Raw genomic sequence first — 22270 nt, 5'->3', positions numbered from 1 at the left:
TCACTGGATGAAGGGTGCTGGTAGTGGTGAACCCATCCTGAAGCAGTCTGAGTTGAGAACTTGGGATGATTTTGTTCACTGCCAATGCCTGGCCATCTTGGTTGTCCTACCTGGGTGAGGTGCTACTACACATCCCATGCTGTAAAGGACGGCTCACCATAGCTCTCACCTTCAAGCTAGACTTGTCCTGCTCAATAATCTCTCCTTTTGTGATCACTGTCATGTGTATCTGTGTGTGTGTGTGGTGCTAGGGACAGAAGTGCAAGCCAAGCCTCATGCAAGCTAAGCAAGTGCTCCACCATTGAGCTACATTCCAGCCCATAATCACCATCTTAAAGATGAGGAAACTAAGACTTAAGAGACCCAATGCCAGAGAATAAGCAGAAAATTGGGTGACAATCCTTGACAATTTCTTCAGATCAATTAAACATCACATATCCATAAACAGAAATGATTTTGCACATAAGAATATGTATTTCCCTGAGAACATTCCCTCAAACCCTCCCTAAGGTCTCTGTCCCAGGGCCTTCTCCCTACCAGTCTCAGTGCTGTGGATATCAGTTCTCTTCACTTCTGGCTTTATGGACCAGAGATTATAGCCAAACTGGTAATTCCCGTAACAAGTGACCTGAGTGCAAACAGCTTCCTGGAATCTGGATGGACTGTTATAATACCAAGACCACAAAGAGAACTGTCCAGTGGCAAGGCACCTTGAGCTCTCCATCTCGTGAATGAAGACAATGGAACACGTGACTTACGCTGGGCCACCTATGGGAGAGCCCTCTCATGTGTGTAGAAGAAAAAGGAAGAGAAGAAACTAATGATTAGTGAGAGCTTTACTGCACATCATTGTACCTGACAAGTCCTTCTGAAAAATTTTAAGTGATTTGAAGGAAAAGAACCAAAGAAAAGATACTGCAACAAGAACTTTACTGATAACACCTTTTTAATAGGTCAGAGTAACTGTACAGTTCATTATATTCTTCCTGAGAATAATTTATATCCCCCAACAAACTAAAGGGAGGGTATATTTTTCAAAATTATCTAACAGAATGGATAGACATCTAAAGAGAACCAAATCCCTCTGCTCCTCTTAATTCTCTCCTGGGAAGACAGACACAATGAAGGGTTAGTTAGCTCCAGTGGCTGTAAAATAGTCAACATGGCTTTAATCTTTCTTTATAAATTATATAAAAATGGAAAACAGGGATGGTTCTGGAACTTCTTCTCAATGCAGTTTGGAGGTGATCTGGTACAAAGCATTTCTGCTTCCAAGAGAAATTACACTGCTACAAAAAACTGGCACATTATTCTGGTGAAAAAGACTAAGAATTTTAGTTGTGTCCTACAGCTAGTTCCCAACCCAATGCTTCAATATTCACGTGAAAGTAAAAGGCAGGAGAGACAGAAATGGTGGTAGTTTTTTTCTGAAACAACTTGAGTCTTCAAAATATAGCTTTTATATTCTTTCTTTGTAAATGGGATTAGCATATTGCAATAGAAGGGTGTTCTAACAAACAAACCCCCAGTCTGGATAACTCTATGGCAGGAAGAGTGTTCTCTGCCTCTTCAGTTTCCTGGGATTCTTCACACATGCTCTCTTTTTCCAGTATGCAGTGCAGGGAGGTCAGGAATTAACATGGCCCCCAGGCCATTTCCACTAAACACACCCCAATGCTGACACCAACTGTTCTTCATGATAAGCTTCTTTTTAAAAAAGTTTTTTTTCCCTTCTTCTCTTTCCATTTTGAGACAAGGTCTCGTAAGTTGCTCAGGCTGGACTGGAACTTGCAATTCTTCTACCTCAGCCTTCTGAGTAGCTGGGATTACAGACGTGTACCACCACACCTGGTCTTTTAAAAGCTTCTTAACTTAATGTACAATTTTCATTCTTAGAAAAATGCCATTATTTTGGATCCTAGACTTTTCTGAATATTATGATTTCAAGAAAACAAAAATGAACCCAAATCAAAACATGATTAAACTTGTATGACAGACTTTCAACCAGCTATCATTCAGGTGGAGCTGTAAGTGCTGGCAACCAGACTGAGGACACAGGTTAATTCCTCACTGCTGGTGGAAGGCTAGAGAACATTTTCCAAGGGGTAGAAAGACATGCTCCTTGGGCGGCTCAGTGTGGTCTTGTCTGCCCAAGCATTTTCAGTCTTGCTTGGTCAATGACATCAAGCAGGTTTTTGGCATCCACAGCCAGGGCATGAGCCGCGGTCAGCATCTGCTTCTTGTACTCCTGCTGTAGGCTGGTCATGACGTATTGCTGGGCAAGCTTCATCTTGTTGATGAGCTCTCCCAAGTCAGAGTTCAGCAGCTTCTGCGCCATCTCGATCTGGAAGGACAAGAGACAGACAGGTCAGGAGTTCGATCCCTGGTACCAAAAAAAAAAAAAAAAAAAAAAAGAGGTCAGGAGAGCTGCTTCCCGGAACTTTCCAGGGGATTTTCACGAGCTTGTCTTTCGGCGCCTCCACAAGAAGAAACTTACTGTCTTCCCCTCAAATAAATTTTCCTTAGAAGCAACAGAGTGGAAGCTTAATTTTTCCTTTAGAAATCCAGTTATTAGTGTGCCTGTATGCTTGTGTGCACACCCATGTGTGCACATGCATGTGCCCAGCAGTCTCTGCTCTCTCCATTCCCTGCCCTCACTTTCACCATCATGACTGACTTTCAATTCTATGTTTGCTGTTTGTACTTTAAACTCAATGCCTTTTCATTTCATAATAGAATCACAGAACCCTGGAGATCACCTATTCTAAATACTCTCAGATTGGTGTGGACAAATGAGATTAAAAGTGACCTGCTGAAGGTCATATAGCCAGCACACATCCAGCCCAGTACAAAAACTGGGTCTAGACTCAAGGTCTTGTGCTTTTTCTACCTTGCCAATTCTCTTTCAAGACCTTCTGTAGCTGCACTAGAGGTGGTTTGTGAATGTCATGAGATACCCTTCCCTGTCTTGATATGAGATGCCCTAACGAATGCTTTGCTTGGGAGTCTCACAAATCTTCCTATCTGTTTATTTAACCAATGGTGACTCAGCCACTTGTCTTTACGATTCCTGAGTATTTTGGAAGGAGAGATTTTTTTTTGGTACCGGGGAGTCGAACTCTGGTCCTTGCACTTGAGAGGCAGGCAGCAGAACCACTGAGCTAAATCCCTAGCCCTGAGTATTTTGAATTAGACATGCAGAGTCCAGAGTGGTAGAAGCACACACAGGAACACCTGCAATACACTGAGATAAATCATGCAAAAAAGATGCATTCAGAGCCGGGTGTGGCAGTGCATGCCTGTAATCTCAGTACTCAGGAGGCTGAGCCAGGAGAATTGTTGCCAGTTTGAGGTCAGCCTGGTCTACATAGTGAGTTCAAGGCCACCCTGAACTACATAGTGAAACCCTGTCTCAAGAAAAAGAAAAGAAAAGAAAAAAAAAAAGATGCAGAGAAGACAGCAGCTAGGCCTGACTCAGAAAGTCTTCACAGTTTGTATTTGACCTAGACTGCACAAGTTAACTGGCTTTGGCTTTAAAGGGCCTTATAAGCCATGTCAAGTTCTCTTTTATCCTAGTGAACTTTACAGTGGAAGGACATAATAGATTTTTAGGAAAGGGGATGACATATTCTAGAGAGTTATTCAAGAAAAAAGGCCCTAGGGCCGGGGGTTTAGCTCAGTGGTTCTGCCGCCTGCCTCGAAAGCGCAAGGATCTGAGTTCCATCCCCAGTACCAAAAAAAAAAAAAAAAAAAAAGGAAAAAAGCCCCTGGTGGCAGGGTGGACACTGAATGGAAGGATAGGGAGACAAGAGGCTGTTGGTAGTTCATAAAAGAGACTACTGTGCAGTGAGGATGAGAGAACCCACCCGAGTCTGTACTGAATGCTATAGTTGTGTGTGGGGTGAGGGAACTGATGGGGACAGAGGTGGTGAGTGCATGGTGATGCCACTGACTAGGGAAGCAGACTAGCAAAAGCAGACTGCTCCTACCAACACAGTACTACACATGGAGTTAGAAGGCATCAAATATTTGGATCTATGAAAGTGGGGAACTTGCCAAGGTGAAAGATATTCATGAAGAAAACAAGTGGGAGCTAAGCATGGTGGCACATGCCTATAATCCCAGCTACTTGGGAGGAGGAGGCAAGTTTGCAAGTTCAAGCCCAGCCTGAGACCTGTCTCAAAGTAAAATACAACAACAAAAAAAGGCTGGAGATGTAGCTAGTGCAGTGGGAGGCTCTGGGCTCACCTCCCAGTGTAACAACAAAACCCCAAGAAAAGTAAGTGGGCAGCACCACCGTAAGGGATGACTACACACAACGGTAATAAGCAGCAGAGAAAGAGCCAGGGGAGAGGCCTAAGCAGGAATGGTACTCAGGGAAGAGACAGCAGGGCCTCTGGCACCACAAGGTCCGGAGAGACCTCTAGGGCAGTCTCTGCAGAGAACAGTGCTGAGCGGGGCTGTGGGGCGAAGTTAGGGATGGGCTGCTCCTTCAGGACAGGTGGAAAGGAGCGGCAGTGGAAGGGGGAAGCAGGATCCCAGAAAGACTCCTCTTCTTAAGATTAAAAAAATAATGTATATGGGAGAGAAGTCTGTATGCACAAGATCAGTATGGATAGAGAGCTTTTGGCTTTATCAGCTAGAGTAGGTGGTGACAAGTGGTCCTGCTAAAGCACTCACTTTTTTTGTGTGTGTGTGTACCAGGGATCGAACTTGGGACCTTGTACTTGTGAGGTAGGCGCCAGAACTACCGAGGTCAATCCCTGACCCCATAAAGCACTCAGTTGTTAAGACATCATTTTCTTTTTTTTTTCTATTCTCCTCCCCCAACACCATTTTTTTGGTGTTTTGAGACAGGGTCTTGCTACGTAGTTCAGGCTGACCTGAACTCATTACATAGCCCAAGCTGGCCTCAAACTTGCAGCAATTCTCCTGCCTCAGCCTCCCAAGAGCTAGGATTATAAGGATGCAACACCATACCCGGCCTCCTCTCCCTTTTTGAATTTTTTATTTTTATTATTACATGTTACAGAACATACAATTTAAAGTCATCTTTGGGAGTGGGTACATGTATATAATACATCTTGGTTTTTCTTTAAAACTCTCTTTCCTCTTCCTTCCTCCTCCTCTGATTCCCTTTTCCCCATTTTCATTCTTGTTGATATTAATCTTAGGACACCATTTTCTTGACTATATATATGGACCTTCTTACTCTTTGGCAAAATTGTTGCTTGTTATGAAAAATTAATCAGAGCTCCAATGAAGCCATTAAACTAGCTAATCCCCAATTGGCCACAGATTTAAAGTTATGCTGTGATACCCAATCAGGCATTTTCCAAAGGAGGTAAGTGGTTCCGTCCATTTATAGAGGAATCACCAAGGGCAGCTGGGTTGGTCCCACTGTTCTCCAGGAGGCAATGCCCATTCCTCAAATCAGCACCACCCAGTCACCATGTCCCTCCAGTACAAAATCCTGAGGAGGACTCAACACTGTTTCAACAGAACTGGTTAGAGATGCAAAATACCTCTATTTAATTAGGAGAAAATGTACTATTTTTTTCTCCTGGTATGGAGGGAGGAAATGTCCATTTTTATAGAATATTTTTCAATCCAACCTCAAGAGTACTCTACAAAATAACTGAACAGCCAAATGTGGTGGTGCATACCTATAATCCCTCTGAGAGGGATAATCACTCTGAGAGGCTGAGGCAGCAGGATCACCAAATTGGAGCCCAGCCTAGATAATTTAGTGAGACCCTGTCTCAAAATCAAAAAATAAGAAAGGGGGGCCGGGGATTTAGCTCAGTGGTTCCCGCTGCCTGCTTTGCAAGCACAAGGACCCAAGTTGGATCCCCGGCACTGAAAAAAAAAACAAAAACAAGAAAGGGTTGGGGATGTTGTAGCTTGGGTTCAATCCCTAGCATTAAAAAAACAAACAAACAATAAAAAAACAACAAAAAAACAATGCCCCACCTCAAAATGGCTGGGCCTGTATTCATCAAAAATGTCAATGTTGGACGGGGGATTTAGCCCAGTGGTTCTACCACCTGCCTCACAAGCTCAAGGTCACGAGTTCGATCCCAGGTACCAACCCCAAACAAACAAACAAAGAAACAAACGAACAAGAAATGTCAATGTTATGGAGAACCTGTTCGAGATGAATGTCACAGGCGGTCTTGGGCTGGCTCCGGCACTTCAGGGAAAGTGCTATGGGATACACAGTGCAGCTAGAGCAAAACCTGGAGGGATGATGGTGCACTGCAGCCACAGAAAGACCCCATTAGGTAGCTGCACAGTGGGCCCAGAGGACCGCAGCCTTGTTACCAGGGTACATGAAGGATACGCTCCAGGTTCAGAGGACAGACGCTCACCATATATTCCCAAAGGCTCAGAAACAGCACATCACATGTGTGCAGATATGCAGACAGACGACAGGGAGAGAGTGGTGACACTGGATGAAGGATATTTGGGAAATCTGTATTAGTCTTGCAATGTTTCTGAAAGTTTGAAGTCATTTCAAAATAAAAAGTGAAAAACAGACAAAATCCCAGTGCAGTGAAGGACAGTATGCTAGAAAGAACGTGGGAAGGAGAAGAGATCTGGAGGCATGGCGTGAAGGGAGACTGCAGACCCTGGGCTCTGGTGGGGACCCATCCTACATGTCCTGTCCATCCCAACTGTACAGTGCCCACAGTGCCCATTGCTCAACTGCAGCTGCCAAGAGCACAGTGACAAAGCCCAGGCTCTGCACTTTCTTACAGTGGTACCACAGCTGGACAAGACCTGAATCAAATTCAATGGTTACATTCGATGTTGACCTTATGGGGAAATTTGATTCCGTTCTTTGTCCAGTTCAGTTAGCAACCAGAATCATGGAGAGAACTGAGTTCGTGATTCAAGAACAGTACCACTGTATCTGTAAGGCACACAAATAATGTCAAACTGCTAAAAGATGGTGAAAAACAATGCTGGGAGATAGTGTTTAGGGTGGACATTGGTCCCTTAAAAAAAAACTGAACATATTTATTACTTTAGTTTTTTGTTTTGTTTTTGGTGGTGTGGGGATTAAACTCAAGAGACTTATGCACACTAGACAAACACTCTCACACTGAGCTACACTCAGCCCATGTATTTATTTTATTTTAATTTTTTTTTTGGTACTGGGGATCGAACTCGGGTTCTTGCGCTTGCAAGGCAGGCGACAGAACCACTGAGTTAAATCCTCGGCCCCAGCCCATATATTTATTACTTTAAAAGGATATTTAAATCACTAAAAGAATCCATAGCACTTGTAAATACTGATGTTTATGAAGGAGCCCTGAAGGAAGGAGACTGCCATGCCCATCCTGTTTATCTCTACACTCTCCTGCCTGAGAGGACCACCATGAAATAGCAACTTTCCTCGAGCTGCTCACAGGCTCATGGCCTCCCTGTCTCACAGGCAAGGACCCTGCATGATGGTGCCACTCCTCATGCTGCACAGTGAATGGCCAAGTTCCAGTCTGTGTTGGTGAGGTCATCACCCAGAGCACATGCTGCACTAGTCACAGACTGAGGAACCACAGAAAGCATCACTGCCATCCTGACAGTGTCCTTGTGTGTGACTCCACTCTGTACTGTGCCTACCTCTCGATGCGTGCTGGCTGGGAGGACAGGAATGGTCTCATCCACCGTGGCCAATAACGTCCGCAGGGCCAAGCCAACTTCCTAACAGGTAAAAATTACAGCCAGTATTAGAACACACACTAAGCAGTTTCATGTCAACTCCAACCACTTCTTTCAGATATTTTAGGGAGTAGGGGTGGGAAAGATACTGAAGACTGGACCCAGGACCCTTTCAAAGAGCAACGTTCCCAGCCTTTTTATGTTTTTTTGTTGTTGTTTTTTTTGGTACTGGGGATTGAACTCGGGACCTTGCGCTTTTGAGGCAGGCACCAGAACCACTGAGCTAAATCCCCAGCCTTAATGTTTTGTTTTTGAGGCAGGGTCTAGCTATACAGTTCTGGCGGGCCTTGAACTTGTGGCACTCCTCTTGCCTCAGCTTCCCAAGTGCTGAGATTACAGGTGTGCACCACACCTGGCTTTTACTTTCTTTCTTAAGGAAAATTTTTCTATTTTTTTCTTCAGTGCTGACCCCATTTTGTACAGTGCAAGGCTCTTTCCCCACAAAGATTCAGATCTCTGGCTCTCCTTGGCTCTACAACCTATGAAACAGGCTCAAAAATAGAAGTCCTTGTAAGATCTGTCTGACAGACAGGGTTAGAAAGCGGGCCCTTCCATTTTCTTCTCATCTAGAGCTTCAGTGCCCTCCTAGGTCCAAGTCAACCTTGTCACACAGGTCAGGCAAATGACAGCACCTTTCCTCACAAATGTACGTGGATCTGTTCTTAAGGCTGGTTACGAAGGTGTTCCTGCTGTCCAGAGGTGAGGCGGGTTTTGCTCTGAAGTCTGTTTCAAATCTTATATCCACTCAAACTCATGTTGGTTTGTACAGAAAAGGGCCCAACTATGATTGGATTATTGTAATTTTAAATTTCAAATTTTCATTATTGTCATTCTAATGAGGATCAAAGATGTAATGACTAAGTTACCAAATTATACATGTAATATGAATAAAAACCAGTAAGAAGCCAGGCAGTGGTGCACACCTGTTATCCCATCTACTGAGAAGACTGAGGTAGGGGAATCCCAAATTTGAGGGCAGTCTGGGCACTCAGCAAGACTCTAGCTCAAGATAAAGTTTAAAAAGGGCTGGATATGTAGCTCAGAGGGAGAAAACTTGTGAGTGAGGCCCTGACTTCAATCTGCAGTACTAGAGGAAAAGTATACTCACATTTCTTTCAGAAAAACTGATGTACAGCAAAGTTTGACAGCACTCTGAACTGCAGGTAGGACATGTCTATGCACCTGAATGCCCATGTGTGGGTTAGGGGAGGGCACTGCCAACCCCTCCTTGAACCCTTGTTCAGAGAGCATCTGTTACTATCTGTCAGGATCTCATTCCACCGATCATAATTTGGAAAATGCTACTCTACTGGGAATGATATTTTTATTTGTCTCATTTCTTTTTTAACGAGCAGCTACTTTCCGCTCGGATTAAGGGAAACGACACAGATCACTCCTCACCCATATATACTTTTCTGCCTCTCCTGCAGAGGGACAATGCCTGAACTAGATAATTACTAATCCCACGCAGGATTATAGTTCAACTGTATGTCAGTGACTCACACTGTCCATATTTTCCAGTATCTTACTTTTTCACTCTGGGTTACGTTTGTGAGCAACAATTTTTAAACAGCTTGATTCAGAAGGGCACATCTATAATCCCAGCTATTCAGGAAGCTGAAGCAGGAGAGTGGCAAATTCAAGGCCAACCTGGGTAACTTAGTGAGATCTTATCTTAAAATAAAAACACAGGCTGGGGATGTAACTCAGTAGTAGAGTGCTTGCCAAGGATGCACCAGGTCTTGGGTTTAATGCCCAGTACTATCCCCTAACCCCTAAAAAAGACTGTTCACTTTAGGACATTCTCATACTATTTTTTTTTTTTTTTTCGGTTTTTAGAGGCAGGGTCTCCCTTTGTAGTTCAGGGTGGCCCTGAACTCACTATGTAGCCCAGGCTGGTGTGGAACTCACGGTGATCCTCCTGCCTCAGCCTCTCAAGTTCTGGGATTACAGGCATGTGACACCATGCCCGGCTTTCCCATACTATTATTATTATTATTTTTTAAGAGTAAGAATAATTTAGTGAGAAAGAAAGCTTCTAAGAGAGACAGAAGGGGGACCAGAAAGTGGGTTGCCATACTATTATTTACTGACAGGAAAAACTAAAAGGGGAACAGTAATTTATAATGATCATGGTTCTTGGTGACATCATCACCACATGGTGGTTTCATTCTTCTGAAGCATCAAGTCTGACTTGGGGCGACTAGAGATACTAATCAGCTGTACTACAGTGTTTGTGGGAAATAGTATACTGTGTGACTGTACTTTACCTTCACCATAGGAACATACTCCTCTGGTGGGGCTGGTTGGATTTTACTGGACATCTCGATGACAGCTTTCACCAGGCCCGTCACATTCTCATACACCTTGTCATTGGACCGGTCCAGGTTGGCAGTAGGAGGAGGGCTGATTTCCTGGGGCTGAAGCTGACAATACAGAAGCTGGTCATTTTTCTACTCTCCAGTAGATGGTGTGATATCACCACAATTAAGTTAATGGGTCTTTAAAAGAGATCAAAGTAGATCACAAAAGATAACTGATCTAGTTCAGTTTGGAATAGTTCAGGGATTTCAGTTTAGTTCAGTTCAGGGATATAATTCAGTCTGAAGATGACAGTGATTAATCCAAGTGACATAAACACAGCAATATTTTTCTAACTTTGAGCTCAGTTAAAGGAAATGAGATAAAATCATACACAGTACACTAAAATGCCCAGATTCTTTCAGAAGTGATTCAGTGTCCCCAAAACCCAGAATCATTTACTACAAGAGCCACAAGCCATACATTTTATTCTGAAGATTCACTGAATTTTAGAAAGGCACTTACTTGCTAAATGATCAAACATTCTACTTTAACACTAAGCATTTCTACTAATTCAAGCTCTGGAATAAAAATCTAATGGCTCAGTTCAGCTGCCTTCAAACCACCTGATGGAAATGTATTCTTTTCATGATGATAAAAAAACATACACTTGGGCTGGGGATTTGGCTCAGTGGTTTCACCACCTGCTGCACAAGCGAAAGGACCTGAGTTCGATCACTGGTACCAAAAACAAAACAAAACAAAACAAAACAAAACAAAACAAAACAAACATACACGTACAGAGGCTTGCTTTAAGCAAACACCATCTGCTTTGCAGACTACTACTGAAGTCCAAGTAGTAGGACTGGGGCGGGGCCTCCTGCCAGCTCATTGCTGACTACTGAGTGAGCCTGGGCCTTCAAGCTTCAGCAACAGTGATGAGGGCAGGTGAAGCCCCAGGTCTTGGGCACAGATGCAACACCAACAAATGGTACTTAAGATAACCTGAGCACTGGGCCGGGGATTTAGCTCAGTGGTTTCGTCGCCTACTGCACAAGTGCAAGGACCCGAGTTTGATCCCCCGTACCAAAAAAAAAAAAAAAAAGATAACCTGAGCACTGAAGGTAGAATGATGTGGACCTCCAGGAAATCTTCAAATTGGTGAGAATTACAGTAGATACAAAAAGGACTTTGCATGCATGCACATGTGTGTATTTTAGAAAGACCAAAGTATGGCACATAATAACTATTTGATGAACTGCTGCTGGAGCTCAGGGTAATTGCCCATTTCTGAACTCTTTGCATCTTGACCCAGTAAACTGGAATAGACTAATTCTGTGCTTAGTTGTTCCAAAGTTTGAGAATGAAATAGAAAAGGGCAAAATAACTCATTTACCGTCTCAGTTTCTGGTAAATATAAACCCTGTTTTTGGCATCTACCAGTCACAAGAGGCTAAGTGCGCTTCCACTTGGTATTCTACTTGCTAGTTCAGAGCAACACGCAGAGGGCAGGGTGTGATACAGCAAGCTGGACAGACACACAGACATGATGTGCTTACCCTCCATGGCTATTGTCGAGCAGAAGGTGAGGAAAGTTAAAGGAAATTTATCAGAGAAAAGGAAAAAGAAAAACAATTATTAATAAGGTAGCAGATAATCCCCCACAAAACACATGAGCAGAGCACAAAGGAGCTGGCTGCAAGGCCACCCTCTGCTCAGCTTGCTGGCTGTCAGGAGCACTGCTGTGCCTGGTGACTCCTCAGTGCACAGCGAGTTACCCAGAGCCCTGGCATGCACCACACTTGTTCCTAGGAGATACAAGAGCAAGAAAGCATGCAAAGCCTGGAAGTGACAATCAGCAGCTGTGCAAGAATCAACAGAATGATGATCTTTGTAAGAGAGGAGGAAGGCATGTTTAATCTGACTTCTGAGGGATTTGGGAGAAACTGCTCAACCCTCTTCCCATGCCTAGCCCACCTTGCAAATCCACATTAACCATGCTGCATTACGATTTCTGGCATGGGGCTGTATCAAAAGACCTCAGGAGTTTTTTTTTTTTTTTTTTTTTTTTTACAAATTATAATAAGAACCTTTGTTTGGAACCAACTCTTATGGGTATGTTCTATTACTTTATTTATTTATTGGTACCAGGGATTGAACTCAGGACCTTGCGCTTGCAAGGCAGGTGGTGGAACCACTGAGCTAAATCCCCGGCCCGTATGTTCTATCACTTTATTTTATTATTATTATTATTATTATTATTTTTTGTTCTAATACTTTACACTGAGTAGTTTTAGTAGCTGTATTTTTTTCTCCAGAGCTCAACCCCTGGCTGTGATACTGTGACTGAACAGGCAAAGAACAGGAAATACAAGTATCCTCCCCTGTCTTTGTAACTGCTCAACTCCCTGCCCCCCCCCCCAAAAAACCCATGGCCTTAGCATGCAAAGCCTGTGGCATCTTTTGTTTTATTTTTGAGACAAGGTCTTGCTAAGTTTCCTGGGTTGGCCTCAAACTTGCAGTCCTCCTGCTTTAGCCTTCTGAGTAGCTGGGATTATAGGTGTGTGCTATCATACCCAGCATGTAGCACCTTCAGTTTTAAGGTGTGTTTTCCTGTACACTAAAGAGAGCAAAGGATTTATAACTGCATCATTCCTAAGAGAGGACTTGCTGTATTGTATTTTCTGCATTGAGAATCAAGGTGCAGTCTTCTGTTTATCTTTGCAGGATGTGCCTGTTCAAATTCCAACAGTACAGCAAGGTGGGTGGCTTCCCAAGGAAGGTACCAAGGGAGAGTTCCACCAAGATAAGAGATATGATCAAAAACTATGATTAATGTCTAAATTAAAAAATAATTATAGTAAAAGACACATTGCCATTAACCTCCTTCAAAATACTTCCTCTTGCTTTGAACATACTTATTCCATCATTCTTGCCACTTTCTGTAGCAGTTCTGGAAGTCCTCTTTCATGAGTGTCTTTAGTTGGGCTGTCATGGCTGCCTGGGTGTCCTGAATCGAATCAAAACATTTACCTTGGGCTGGGGATTTAGCTCAGTGGTTCTGCCACCTGCCTCGCAAGCCCAAGATCCCGAGTTTGATCCCCGGTACCAAAAAAAATGTATTTACCTTTCAGAGTAGACAGAAGAGACAGAAGTTGTAAGGTGCCAGACCTGATGAATATGGTGGATGAGGATACATTGTAATGTTTTTACAAGACTGCCTTTCCTCTAGATGGTACTCAGCAGCAGCATTCACTTTTTTTTTTGGGTACCAGGGATCGAACTCAGGACCTTGCACTTGCAAGGCAGGCATTGGAACCACTGAGCTAAATCCCCAGCCCACTGTATTTTTTATTCTACCTCATAAAGACACACGTGAAAGAGACTTCCAGAACTGCTTCAACAAATAGTAAGAATGATGTAGTAAGGCTGTTCGAAGAATAGAGTAAATATTCTGAGGGAATTCATGGTAATGTGTCTTTTATCATAATAAATATTTAAAATTTAACCATTTATTGTGGATTCTGATCGCTACTTGTATATAACAAACTTACGATTCTATGAGGCGGGATAAGGTTTATTTTAACCCACTTGAAGCTTCTGCCCTTTTGTTTAGTGTTAGCCCAACTCCTGTCAGAGAAGGGCACTGTCAAGATGCTTCTAGAGGCCGTTCACAGAGATGTTCTAGAAGTCAGGCTTAGTTTGGAGAAACATGTTTTATTAGTTTCCCATTTTATAGAGTGTGACAACTTGGGAACTCTGGCTGGCAGTAATGAAAAACCAATTCCACTTAGGTTAATATAAATAATATAAAGACTTGAGAGAATTAAGAACTGGGTTGGGGGTGTAATTGTGGTAGAGTACTTGCCTAGAAGCATAAGGCCTTGGGTTTAATCCCTAGCACCAGAAAACAAAACAAAATAAAATCCCCACAAAAATACTGAAAAAGGTAAAGTCACCAAGGAAAAATGGAGACTAATCATTTTGGGCTAAATGTTATTTGGATGAATCATTTTAGTTATACACAGTTAAAGGCAAACATTTCTGTATGAAAACAATATTGTTCTTGCAGGCTAGATTTAATAACCTCTACCAAAGTAACAGACAGTGAATAAACATAACTGTAGTTATTTAAAAATCTTTACTCAATATATTTTAAGTAAGCATATTGTTTCTAATAAGATTTCTACTTGCTTAATGCCCTACATTAAAAGTATCCCCCACTGTATTTATTCACCATGTTATTTCAACTGAAAAATGAACATTTGTTAGTATTCTAGGGTGGTACCTCATCTACCTACCTCTTATGTTGGTTTTTTTATTATAACACAAGCCATTTTGAAAGTCTGCTCTTGAGGCAAACAGTTCAATAACCTAATTTCTCCCCTTTCTTTTTTAAAAAAATTATTTAAAGAAGCCGTATTAGGAAGGGTTGTGTTTTCACCCATATCTTCTCTGAGAAAACCCAGTGTGTTACTAACAGAGCCACTGTGAAGCTACAACTGGTAAGAAGAGCTCTGGACACCAACTCTCCAGCAGGAGCGTATCTGGCCCAGCTGTGCCTGCTTGATGCAGGCTCCTGAATGGGTGCAGCAACCCTGCCCTCTGAGCTCCAGACTGATTCACTCGGGGCCTGGGAAGGACCTGGTCTCTTCCCTAGGATGATCTGAGCCCTCTGTGATGATAACACATCCACTTCTGTCCGTGACTTATTCAGAGTCTCTCTGGAGGTATGCATTTTGAGCAGAAGCACGTGTTGTCACAGGTCCAGCTGCTAGAGCTGTGTGACCCTGAACAGCTGCTTCACCTCTGTGAGCATTGTTTTGTATGAAAAAAATGTGACCACCAACCTTGTGAGGCTGATGCAAGGATTTAAAATACACAGAGCTCTGTCACAACACTTGGCTCAGAAAAGGTACTCAATAAGTGGTAGTGATAGGGGAAACAAAGGTTATCATAAACAGATTCCATACAGCAGATTTAAGATGCCATCCATGATAAGATGCACCATTTTCTTATGCAACACTTAAGAAAGAAAAAAGTGCTGCCAGTTAAACCAACACAGCACCCCAATTCTCCAGATGTTAAAATGTGTATCAGATGGAGAAGTGGGGCATATTTTGAGAGGTAGTTTGTAACTTCCTGTGGAAAGTGAAGAGACTGCATCTTTGAGTGGCCAAGGTAGAAGAGGAGTAGAAGAAGAAAGCTGCCCCAGTACTCTGTGGGGCTGGGAGGGAACAACAGAGAACCAGACAGAGGTGACCTGGTGGGATACCCCAGGGAGGCAGAGGGTACCCCACCTAAGGGGAAGCTTGTGGTTGTGCCTGAATGAAATGCTACTCTTAGTCTGAGGACAGCTCTACTTGTACTTTTATAAACATGATTCTAATCCTGGACAGAAAATAAGTTTTCCATGAGGCCACATTTACAAACTTGGAAACAGCAAGCCCACAGATGGTCCTCACCCCAGGTATCCTGACTTAATTTTTAAAACCAGAAGCAATCTCAGCATTTCATCTCAAAGATGCATTCTGTCTGATAGAAAGAAGACATGCCAGAATGTCAGGATGCGAGTGGGTCCTAAAATCTATCACACTGAGAAAACCAAGAAAGAGAGCTCATGCAACACTTTCCTGGTTCTGAGAGGGTTTAGAATCAGGGCCATGGACTCCCGGGTTCCCCTGTAATCCTCTCAGCACCATCCCCAACCATTCTACAACAAAGATGTCACCTGTGTGCTGCAGAGGCTCAAGTACCCACCTTAACACCCTCATTGTAGCTGTCCCCAGGGCTGCTGAGGCTGGCGAGGCTGCCTAGATGACTGGGGGCTCCAGGGCGTGGTGGTTTCTTTGGTGGAGCTGCAGGATCTGGTAAAGTAGAATGACTTGCATTATGAACGTTAATGAAGAGAAAGTAAATGACTCCCAGACACCATGCACCAGCCAGCATTGTTTCAGCAGACATTAGATACATTATGGCCATTAATCCTGCTTTCCAGTAGTCTAGTCATAGGTTAAACATGGTAAACATCACACTTGCTGTGGTCTGTCGAGGGAAGACTGTTAAAATCATGAAGGCATTCCAAAACTATGACATTACATATGCTTACAATGTGCTCCTGCCAAATTATACAAACTTCTCAACACACACTCGTTTCTTCACTGACCTGGTTTACCTACAGGCTGATAGATGTGTTGGTTTCCAGTCTGTGGGAAAAGAAAATTTCAGTCAGTGTGCTGGTGTGTACAATGGGTAATGACCACCTTCTCTCTTTCCTTGAACCCTGTACTAGATGCTGGGTCTGAAGATGGGCAAGTCAGGGTGCTACCTAAAGGACTCAGCTGGGTAGGGGATTAGGAAGTCCCAAATAATGCCAAGAGGACATGTGGAAAGGGCTGTGACACAAGGAAGCACAGGATGCTCTGGGACCACAGATTTACTTTTACAGTTTTCTTTAAAGGTCTAAAACTGCAGGCCTTCCCAGTGTCTGTGCCTGCTGACCATCCTGGTGCTCAGGATGCTCCTATCCTTCTTTTCAATCCCTCTTGCCACGGCCTGGATGCAGTCAGAACAATTACAAGAAGGGGACTAGCGGGGCTGGGGATTTAGCTCAGTGGTTCCACTGCCTGCCTCGCAAGCGCAAGGATCCAAGTTCGATCCCTGGTACCAAAAAAAAAAAAAAAATTAAAAAAAGAGAAGGGGCCTAGTAGCACTGAGGTGTTTGGATGTCCCTTGGGCCCATAATGACATCATCCCTTAAGTACTGGGTTTATCCGGGCCTGGTGTTATACCTCTAATGGTTCTGGGCCAAGGCAGAGGCCAAGAGAGAGAAGCCAAAGCACAGCCCTAAAGGTCTACACCAGGGACAGCATAAAAAGACACTTCCATCACCTGGTAGTGGTACATGCCTATAATAATACCAGCACTCTGGGAGGCTGAGGCAAGAGGATTGCAAGTTTGAGCTCAGCCTGGGCAACTTAACAACTTAGCTCAAGTATCCAGTGGGCACTGTCTCAAAATAAATAGAGAGTGCTGGGGACATAGCCCAGTGCAAAGTTCAATCCTCAGTACCAAAGTAGGGTTGGGGGAAGAAGACATTTGCTTTTCTGCAGTCTGTTCTGTTTTTCACATGCCATTTTCATGGCATCCATTTACTCAAGCCTCTGCTCCGTTCTGAGTAGAAAACAGAACTGCTCTTATGGAGCTGACAGCAAAATGGGGAGAGATAGATAATGTACAGCCTGCTAGAAGCAGCTGTGTCCAATGAAGAAAGCAGAAGGCTGGGTGGAGGGAGAGGAACCATGGGTCCTGTCTTCTGAGAACCTTGTGGTCTCTGAGGATAGACCTCAAGGGAAGCTGTGCAGCAACCTGGGTGGAGAGAGTCAGTGTCTGAGGAGCCGTGAAGTGGTCCATATAGCTATGGAGGAGCAAGGGCAAGGAATGGTGGCAATGTGGCCAAAATGTTAAAAACAGTGTCTGCTGGCTGTGTTGTACATGGTAAAACCCAAATCCACTAGGTGGACTTTTTGGTTTATATTAGGTGATAGCATTGTTCAACTAGAAAATCTTGTTCTCAGGATCTTCTGGATGTGGATGTGTGCAGAACACACAGAGGCTGTCCTGCTCTCAAGGGTCAGGGACAAGAAGTTGGGTATGCTCTGTGTCTGGATCTAGGTACACTCGTGGCTCTGCTGCACATCTACTGTGGGCCTTGGGGAAGTCATCTACAGGTTATGGGTTTTCTCTTTGTTGACCAAACTTGTATGTTATTTTAAAGTCTAAATAGGATATTACTTTTCAGGTACATTGACAGATCAATTTTCCCAGTATCTAGTTATTAATGTCTATTAACTAGTTCATACCCATTTACTGCTTTCTAGCCAAAAGGTTCTACCTGAAACAGGCATGTTTTCAAGTGTTAAAGCTGGAGTATTTCAAGAAATAGGTTAAAGCCAAATTGTTACTTTTAGAAAAGGACAAGGAGAAAAAACCGAGACATGGTCAGAGGGTGTGAACAGTCCCCTAAAAAGAAGTAAGGGAAGCCTGCTGAGCCAGGTTGGCTATATTTGTGAGTGCTCCATCTGGTATCTGGTATTGGAATGGGGCAAGTTTTCATCCAGCCACCAACCACTCATTTGTGGACTGTGGGTGACAACAGTACCTGATGTGACAGCAGGGATGTGAGACTCAGTAATGTGCCATAAGTGGACCACTTAGCCTGGTACCTTGCAGTACTAAGCAAGTTCTAGTACAAGGCACTCTCACTGCCTAGCTCTGGCATGTAAAAAACTCTGCTGTCACAGCTGGGCCTCTCACAAGTCTCACTGCCTTACAAGTTCTTATTAATAAAGCATTTCTTTGTTTTTTTTTTTGGTACCGGGGATCGAACTCGGGTCCTTGCACTTGCGCAGCAGGTGGCGAAACCACTGAGCTAAATCCCCAGCCCTTAATAAAGCATTTCTGAATAAGCCATCCATCCAGGCCTCATGCATTCATTCATTCTACATATATTCTGAGTACTTTCTGTGTGTCACACACTGGAACATAAAGAATTTTCCTTTTCTAACAAATTTCCTATTAGCAGTGTTCTAAATAACCAGTCCACTGAATAAGGTTTACTTTTTTTTTTTTATGGTACCGGGGATTGAACTCAGGACCTTGTGCTTACGAGGCAGGTGGCTGCACCACTGAGCTAAATCCCTGGTCCTTTTGTTTTTGTTTTTTGAGACAGGGTCTTTACTGTAGTTTAAGTAGTTTAAACTGGCTTTGAATTCACTATATATCCCAGCCTCAAACTTCCAATTTCCTGCTTCAGGCTCCTGAGTGCTCAGATTATAGCGCTGCACCTCCACACCCAGTTTAGGATTTATTTTCCAGAAAGTCAGTACTTTTATTTATTTATTTGAGTACTGGGGATTATTGAACCCAGGGCCTTCACACTGAGCTACATCCTCTAGGTCATTTTAAAATTTTGATATAGTTTTACTAAATCACTAGGTTACCCAGGCTAGACTTCAGCTGGCAATCCTCCTGCCTCTGTGTGCCACCATGCCCAGCTCAGTTCTCCTTAACAAATTAGGGCAAGCTGCTTGCTATGCATCAGTCTTTCAAACACAAGAAGCTCTGTATGTGGAGACTTTCTTTTTTTTTAAGTTAATATGTTACATTTAACACATCTGAATTAAGGGTGGAAAGGTGAAACAAATATAGTATAATACACACAGCATCATATCAAAGATACAGCCTTTCTAAAAATCATGCTATAGACAAGATAAAAAATGACATAATGGGAACAGGCCTGACTCAATCAAGAAACTTTCATGATATTTGATTCTTAATCTTATGTAAGTACAATAATCTCCAAAGTATTTGGCAATAATTTCTTTTTTCTACTTCCAGACTTCTGAAGCAGACGCAGATTTGCTTACAATAAAGCTAATTTTAAGAGTACACAAAAGTTGAACACAAACAGTAAAATTAAATCCAGCAATCCAGAGTAATGAAGAGTAAGAGAGACTGCATTTGTCAGAAAACTGAGTCACCTAAGGTGACTACCTGGAGTCCTGACACTGGAAAAGCAACAACTTCTTAGTGTACCAACTCACAGTGGAATTTCTAACTATCGTGTTCTCTATTAAGAACAATTTATGGGCTGGGGACTTAGCTCAGTGGTTTTACTGCCTGCTGTGCAAGTGCAAGGACCCAAGTTCAATCCCTGGTACCAGAAAAAAGAAAAAAGAAAAAAACAGAAAGACTAATTTATATAGTTAAGTGGTCTTTATAGATAATCTGCATCCATCTAAATTAAACATATTCTACAATAGTGTAATTATACGGCCACGGTATTTCTTTTGGGCAAACCCCTTAATGTAGTGATTTTAATATCAATGTTACTCATTCTTTGAAATATTAAAGTGTTTTAACTGAATTAAAGTTACGTATTTTTAAATACTAGATACATCATGACTAGTATATTAAAATTATTATTTATATCTAACATCCAAAGAAAATTTACTACCAAATTCATAGAGTAGATATTAGTCTGCCATGTTTATTAATTGATCCCATAGGTATAATTATAGATCAGCATGATTTTAGTGTCTATTCTTTCACTTTACTAATCAGGAATGCAGCCAAGTGGTGCAGCCACCCAAGGATCATGATAACTCTTCAAGTTAGCTCTCACAAGCTCAGATACAAATCCCCACCACGTGAACAAAGTTGGATCCAATTCTTCATCAAAAAGTGCTGGTGGAGGTTGTCAGATACCTTCCAATGTAGATCCCCAATCCAATGGCTAGTAGATGAGACAGCAGCAGAGATGGAAGAAAAACCTTCAGAAATTCTGCTGAGAAAATGCCCCCTTTCTTCATAACACTTGTGTTTCTCATGCTGAGAGGAGCTGTGCGCTTTGGGTGTTTAAAGAGGAACTCCTCAGGGGGTATATTTTCTGGCCGATTTGACCAATCCCATATCTAATCTGAGCTTTTCTTCAAGATGCTTTCAAGTTCTTTCCTTCTCTCAATATAATCTTCCTCAGACTGAGAGCTGTGTTTTTCTCCAATGCTATGTGTATCTATTTCAGAAGCTCTATTAGTATCTTGTGGTGTCTGTGAGCAAGGTGGGCTGTCACAGTGAGAACTCTTTGAGCTACTCTATCCAGATTCATGCTGGGCATCTAGAAGTATTTTTTCCATGTCACCATCATAAATAGAAACTGAGGCTGGTACACTGCTCCCGTTCCCATTATTGCCAAAGTGCAATTCTACCCAGGAGCCCTGCAGGTTCTCCTCCTGCAACCTGGGGACCCCACTCTGTGACATGACACCAGAGGCTGCTGAACCGTGGAGTTCTGCGCCCAGCCGCTACAGTGCCTCAGCGTCGGTTGCACAAGAGCAGGTGCACGACGAATCTGCAGCTCTGCTGTATGTGGAGACTTTAAATGGATAGTCATGGGACATTTTTGCTCATGAACTATGGAACTACCAGTATGTCTGTCTCACGAAATGTGTAGAGACCACTGAGCGAGCACATTCTGATTGGAGAGGCCAAACCATCACAGGCTGGGAGCTGGGCAAATATTGCAGTTGCCAGATCTCAGGGGCAGAAGAAATTTTATCGCATGGATTAGGAAAAATTCCTAGTAAGGTCATTCCACAGAATGCATTGTGTAGCTGCTTGGAAGATGGAATTGTGATTAAGGTTGGTGCTATATTCTATTCAAAGGTTACTACAGAAAGATCCAGAAAACTTCAGCACACTTGTGTCTCAAAGTTGGATGCTACTTTGTTTTGTTTTTTGTTTTTGGTACCGGGGATTGAACTTGGGTCCTTGCGCTTACACAGCAGGTGGCGAAATGAATGCTACTTTGTATATAGAGAAAATTGTTTAAAAGACTTTAAGACCAGTGCTGACAGCTGCACGTCTGCACATGTGTCTAGAAGTCAACTGAATGATTTCCTACCCAGAAGTCTTATATGGGTTGACTGGTATCCTCATAAGTCTGTTACCTGACAGTATGGGTTTAAAGAAATCTGCATTGAAAAGCCAAATCTGCTGGTGTATGCCTGTAAACCTAGTACTCAGGAGGCTCAGTCAGGATTGTTGTTGTCAGTTCAAGGACAGCCTGGGCTATACACTACAGCCTAGTGTGTTCAAGGCTAGCCTTAACTACATAATGAGATCCTGTCTCAAAAAACCAAAATGAAGAAATCTGCATTAGTTTAAACCACATGTCTGATGGTGAAAATCCTGACAAAACAATTTAAAGTACTTTTCTTCAAACACTAGGAAATATTTCTAAGCAGTTTTAAATGTATTTGAAGTAATTATAAGCTAGCTCTTTAAGAAGAAATTTCAGGCATTTCTCCCCTAACACCCAGAAGAACAAAAATCTTACTTGAAGAAGTTTTTATGTGACCATGGAAACTTATAACCATGCAATAAAAGTTAAAAAATATAGCACATGACAACTTGCATATAACAATCAATTTGCTTAAATATTTCTTCAGATCATACAGAGTTTGGTTCACCTACTACTAAAAACCCTGTATCAGCAGTGAAGCACAACTTCTGCATCTGCATTAAAGTATATTTTAATAATCTTAATTAAAATGTTCACTTTATTCATAGAATTGATTCTTCTGTCCTGTATCACAAATATCAGTCAGCTTGGATACTTTACTTACAACAAGCCAACGGCCCACGCCCATAAGACCTGAAGTCAAACCAAGCAGGTGCTTAC

At 42.7% G+C, this 22270-nt stretch overlaps 1 protein-coding gene and 1 pseudogene across 50 annotated transcripts in view; both read right to left on the bottom strand.

Annotated features, from left to right (window-relative positions):
• Positions 1-928: 928 nt before the first annotated feature.
• The window catches only part of Ptk2 (protein tyrosine kinase 2), a 347380-nt gene continuing 326038 nt past the window's right edge, over positions 929-22270 (bottom strand). For all 50 annotated transcript variants that reach the window (XM_087187130.1, XM_087187131.1, XM_087187134.1 and 47 more), the window contains 5 exons: positions 16193-16232; positions 15787-15893; positions 9996-10151; positions 7627-7707; positions 929-2344 (listed from right to left, as the gene is read on the bottom strand). In XM_087187130.1, the coding sequence (XP_087043256.1) occupies positions 2132-2344; positions 7627-7707; positions 9996-10151; positions 15787-15893; positions 16193-16232 (597 nt within the window). In that variant the 3' untranslated portion in view covers positions 929-2131. The remainder of the gene's footprint in view (positions 2345-7626; positions 7708-9995; positions 10152-15786; positions 15894-16192; positions 16233-22270) is intronic.
• Positions 16239-22264, bottom strand: LOC110347335 (BCL2/adenovirus E1B 19 kDa protein-interacting protein 3 pseudogene; annotated as a pseudogene).

Source organism: Heterocephalus glaber, unplaced genomic scaffold, assembly GCF_053883595.1.
Source record: "Heterocephalus glaber isolate CG9 unplaced genomic scaffold, H.glaber_assembly_v1.0 deba00000281, whole genome shotgun sequence".
NCBI lineage: Eukaryota > Metazoa > Chordata > Mammalia > Rodentia > Bathyergidae > Heterocephalus > Heterocephalus glaber.
This window is presented reverse-complemented; position numbering and strand designations above follow the sequence as displayed.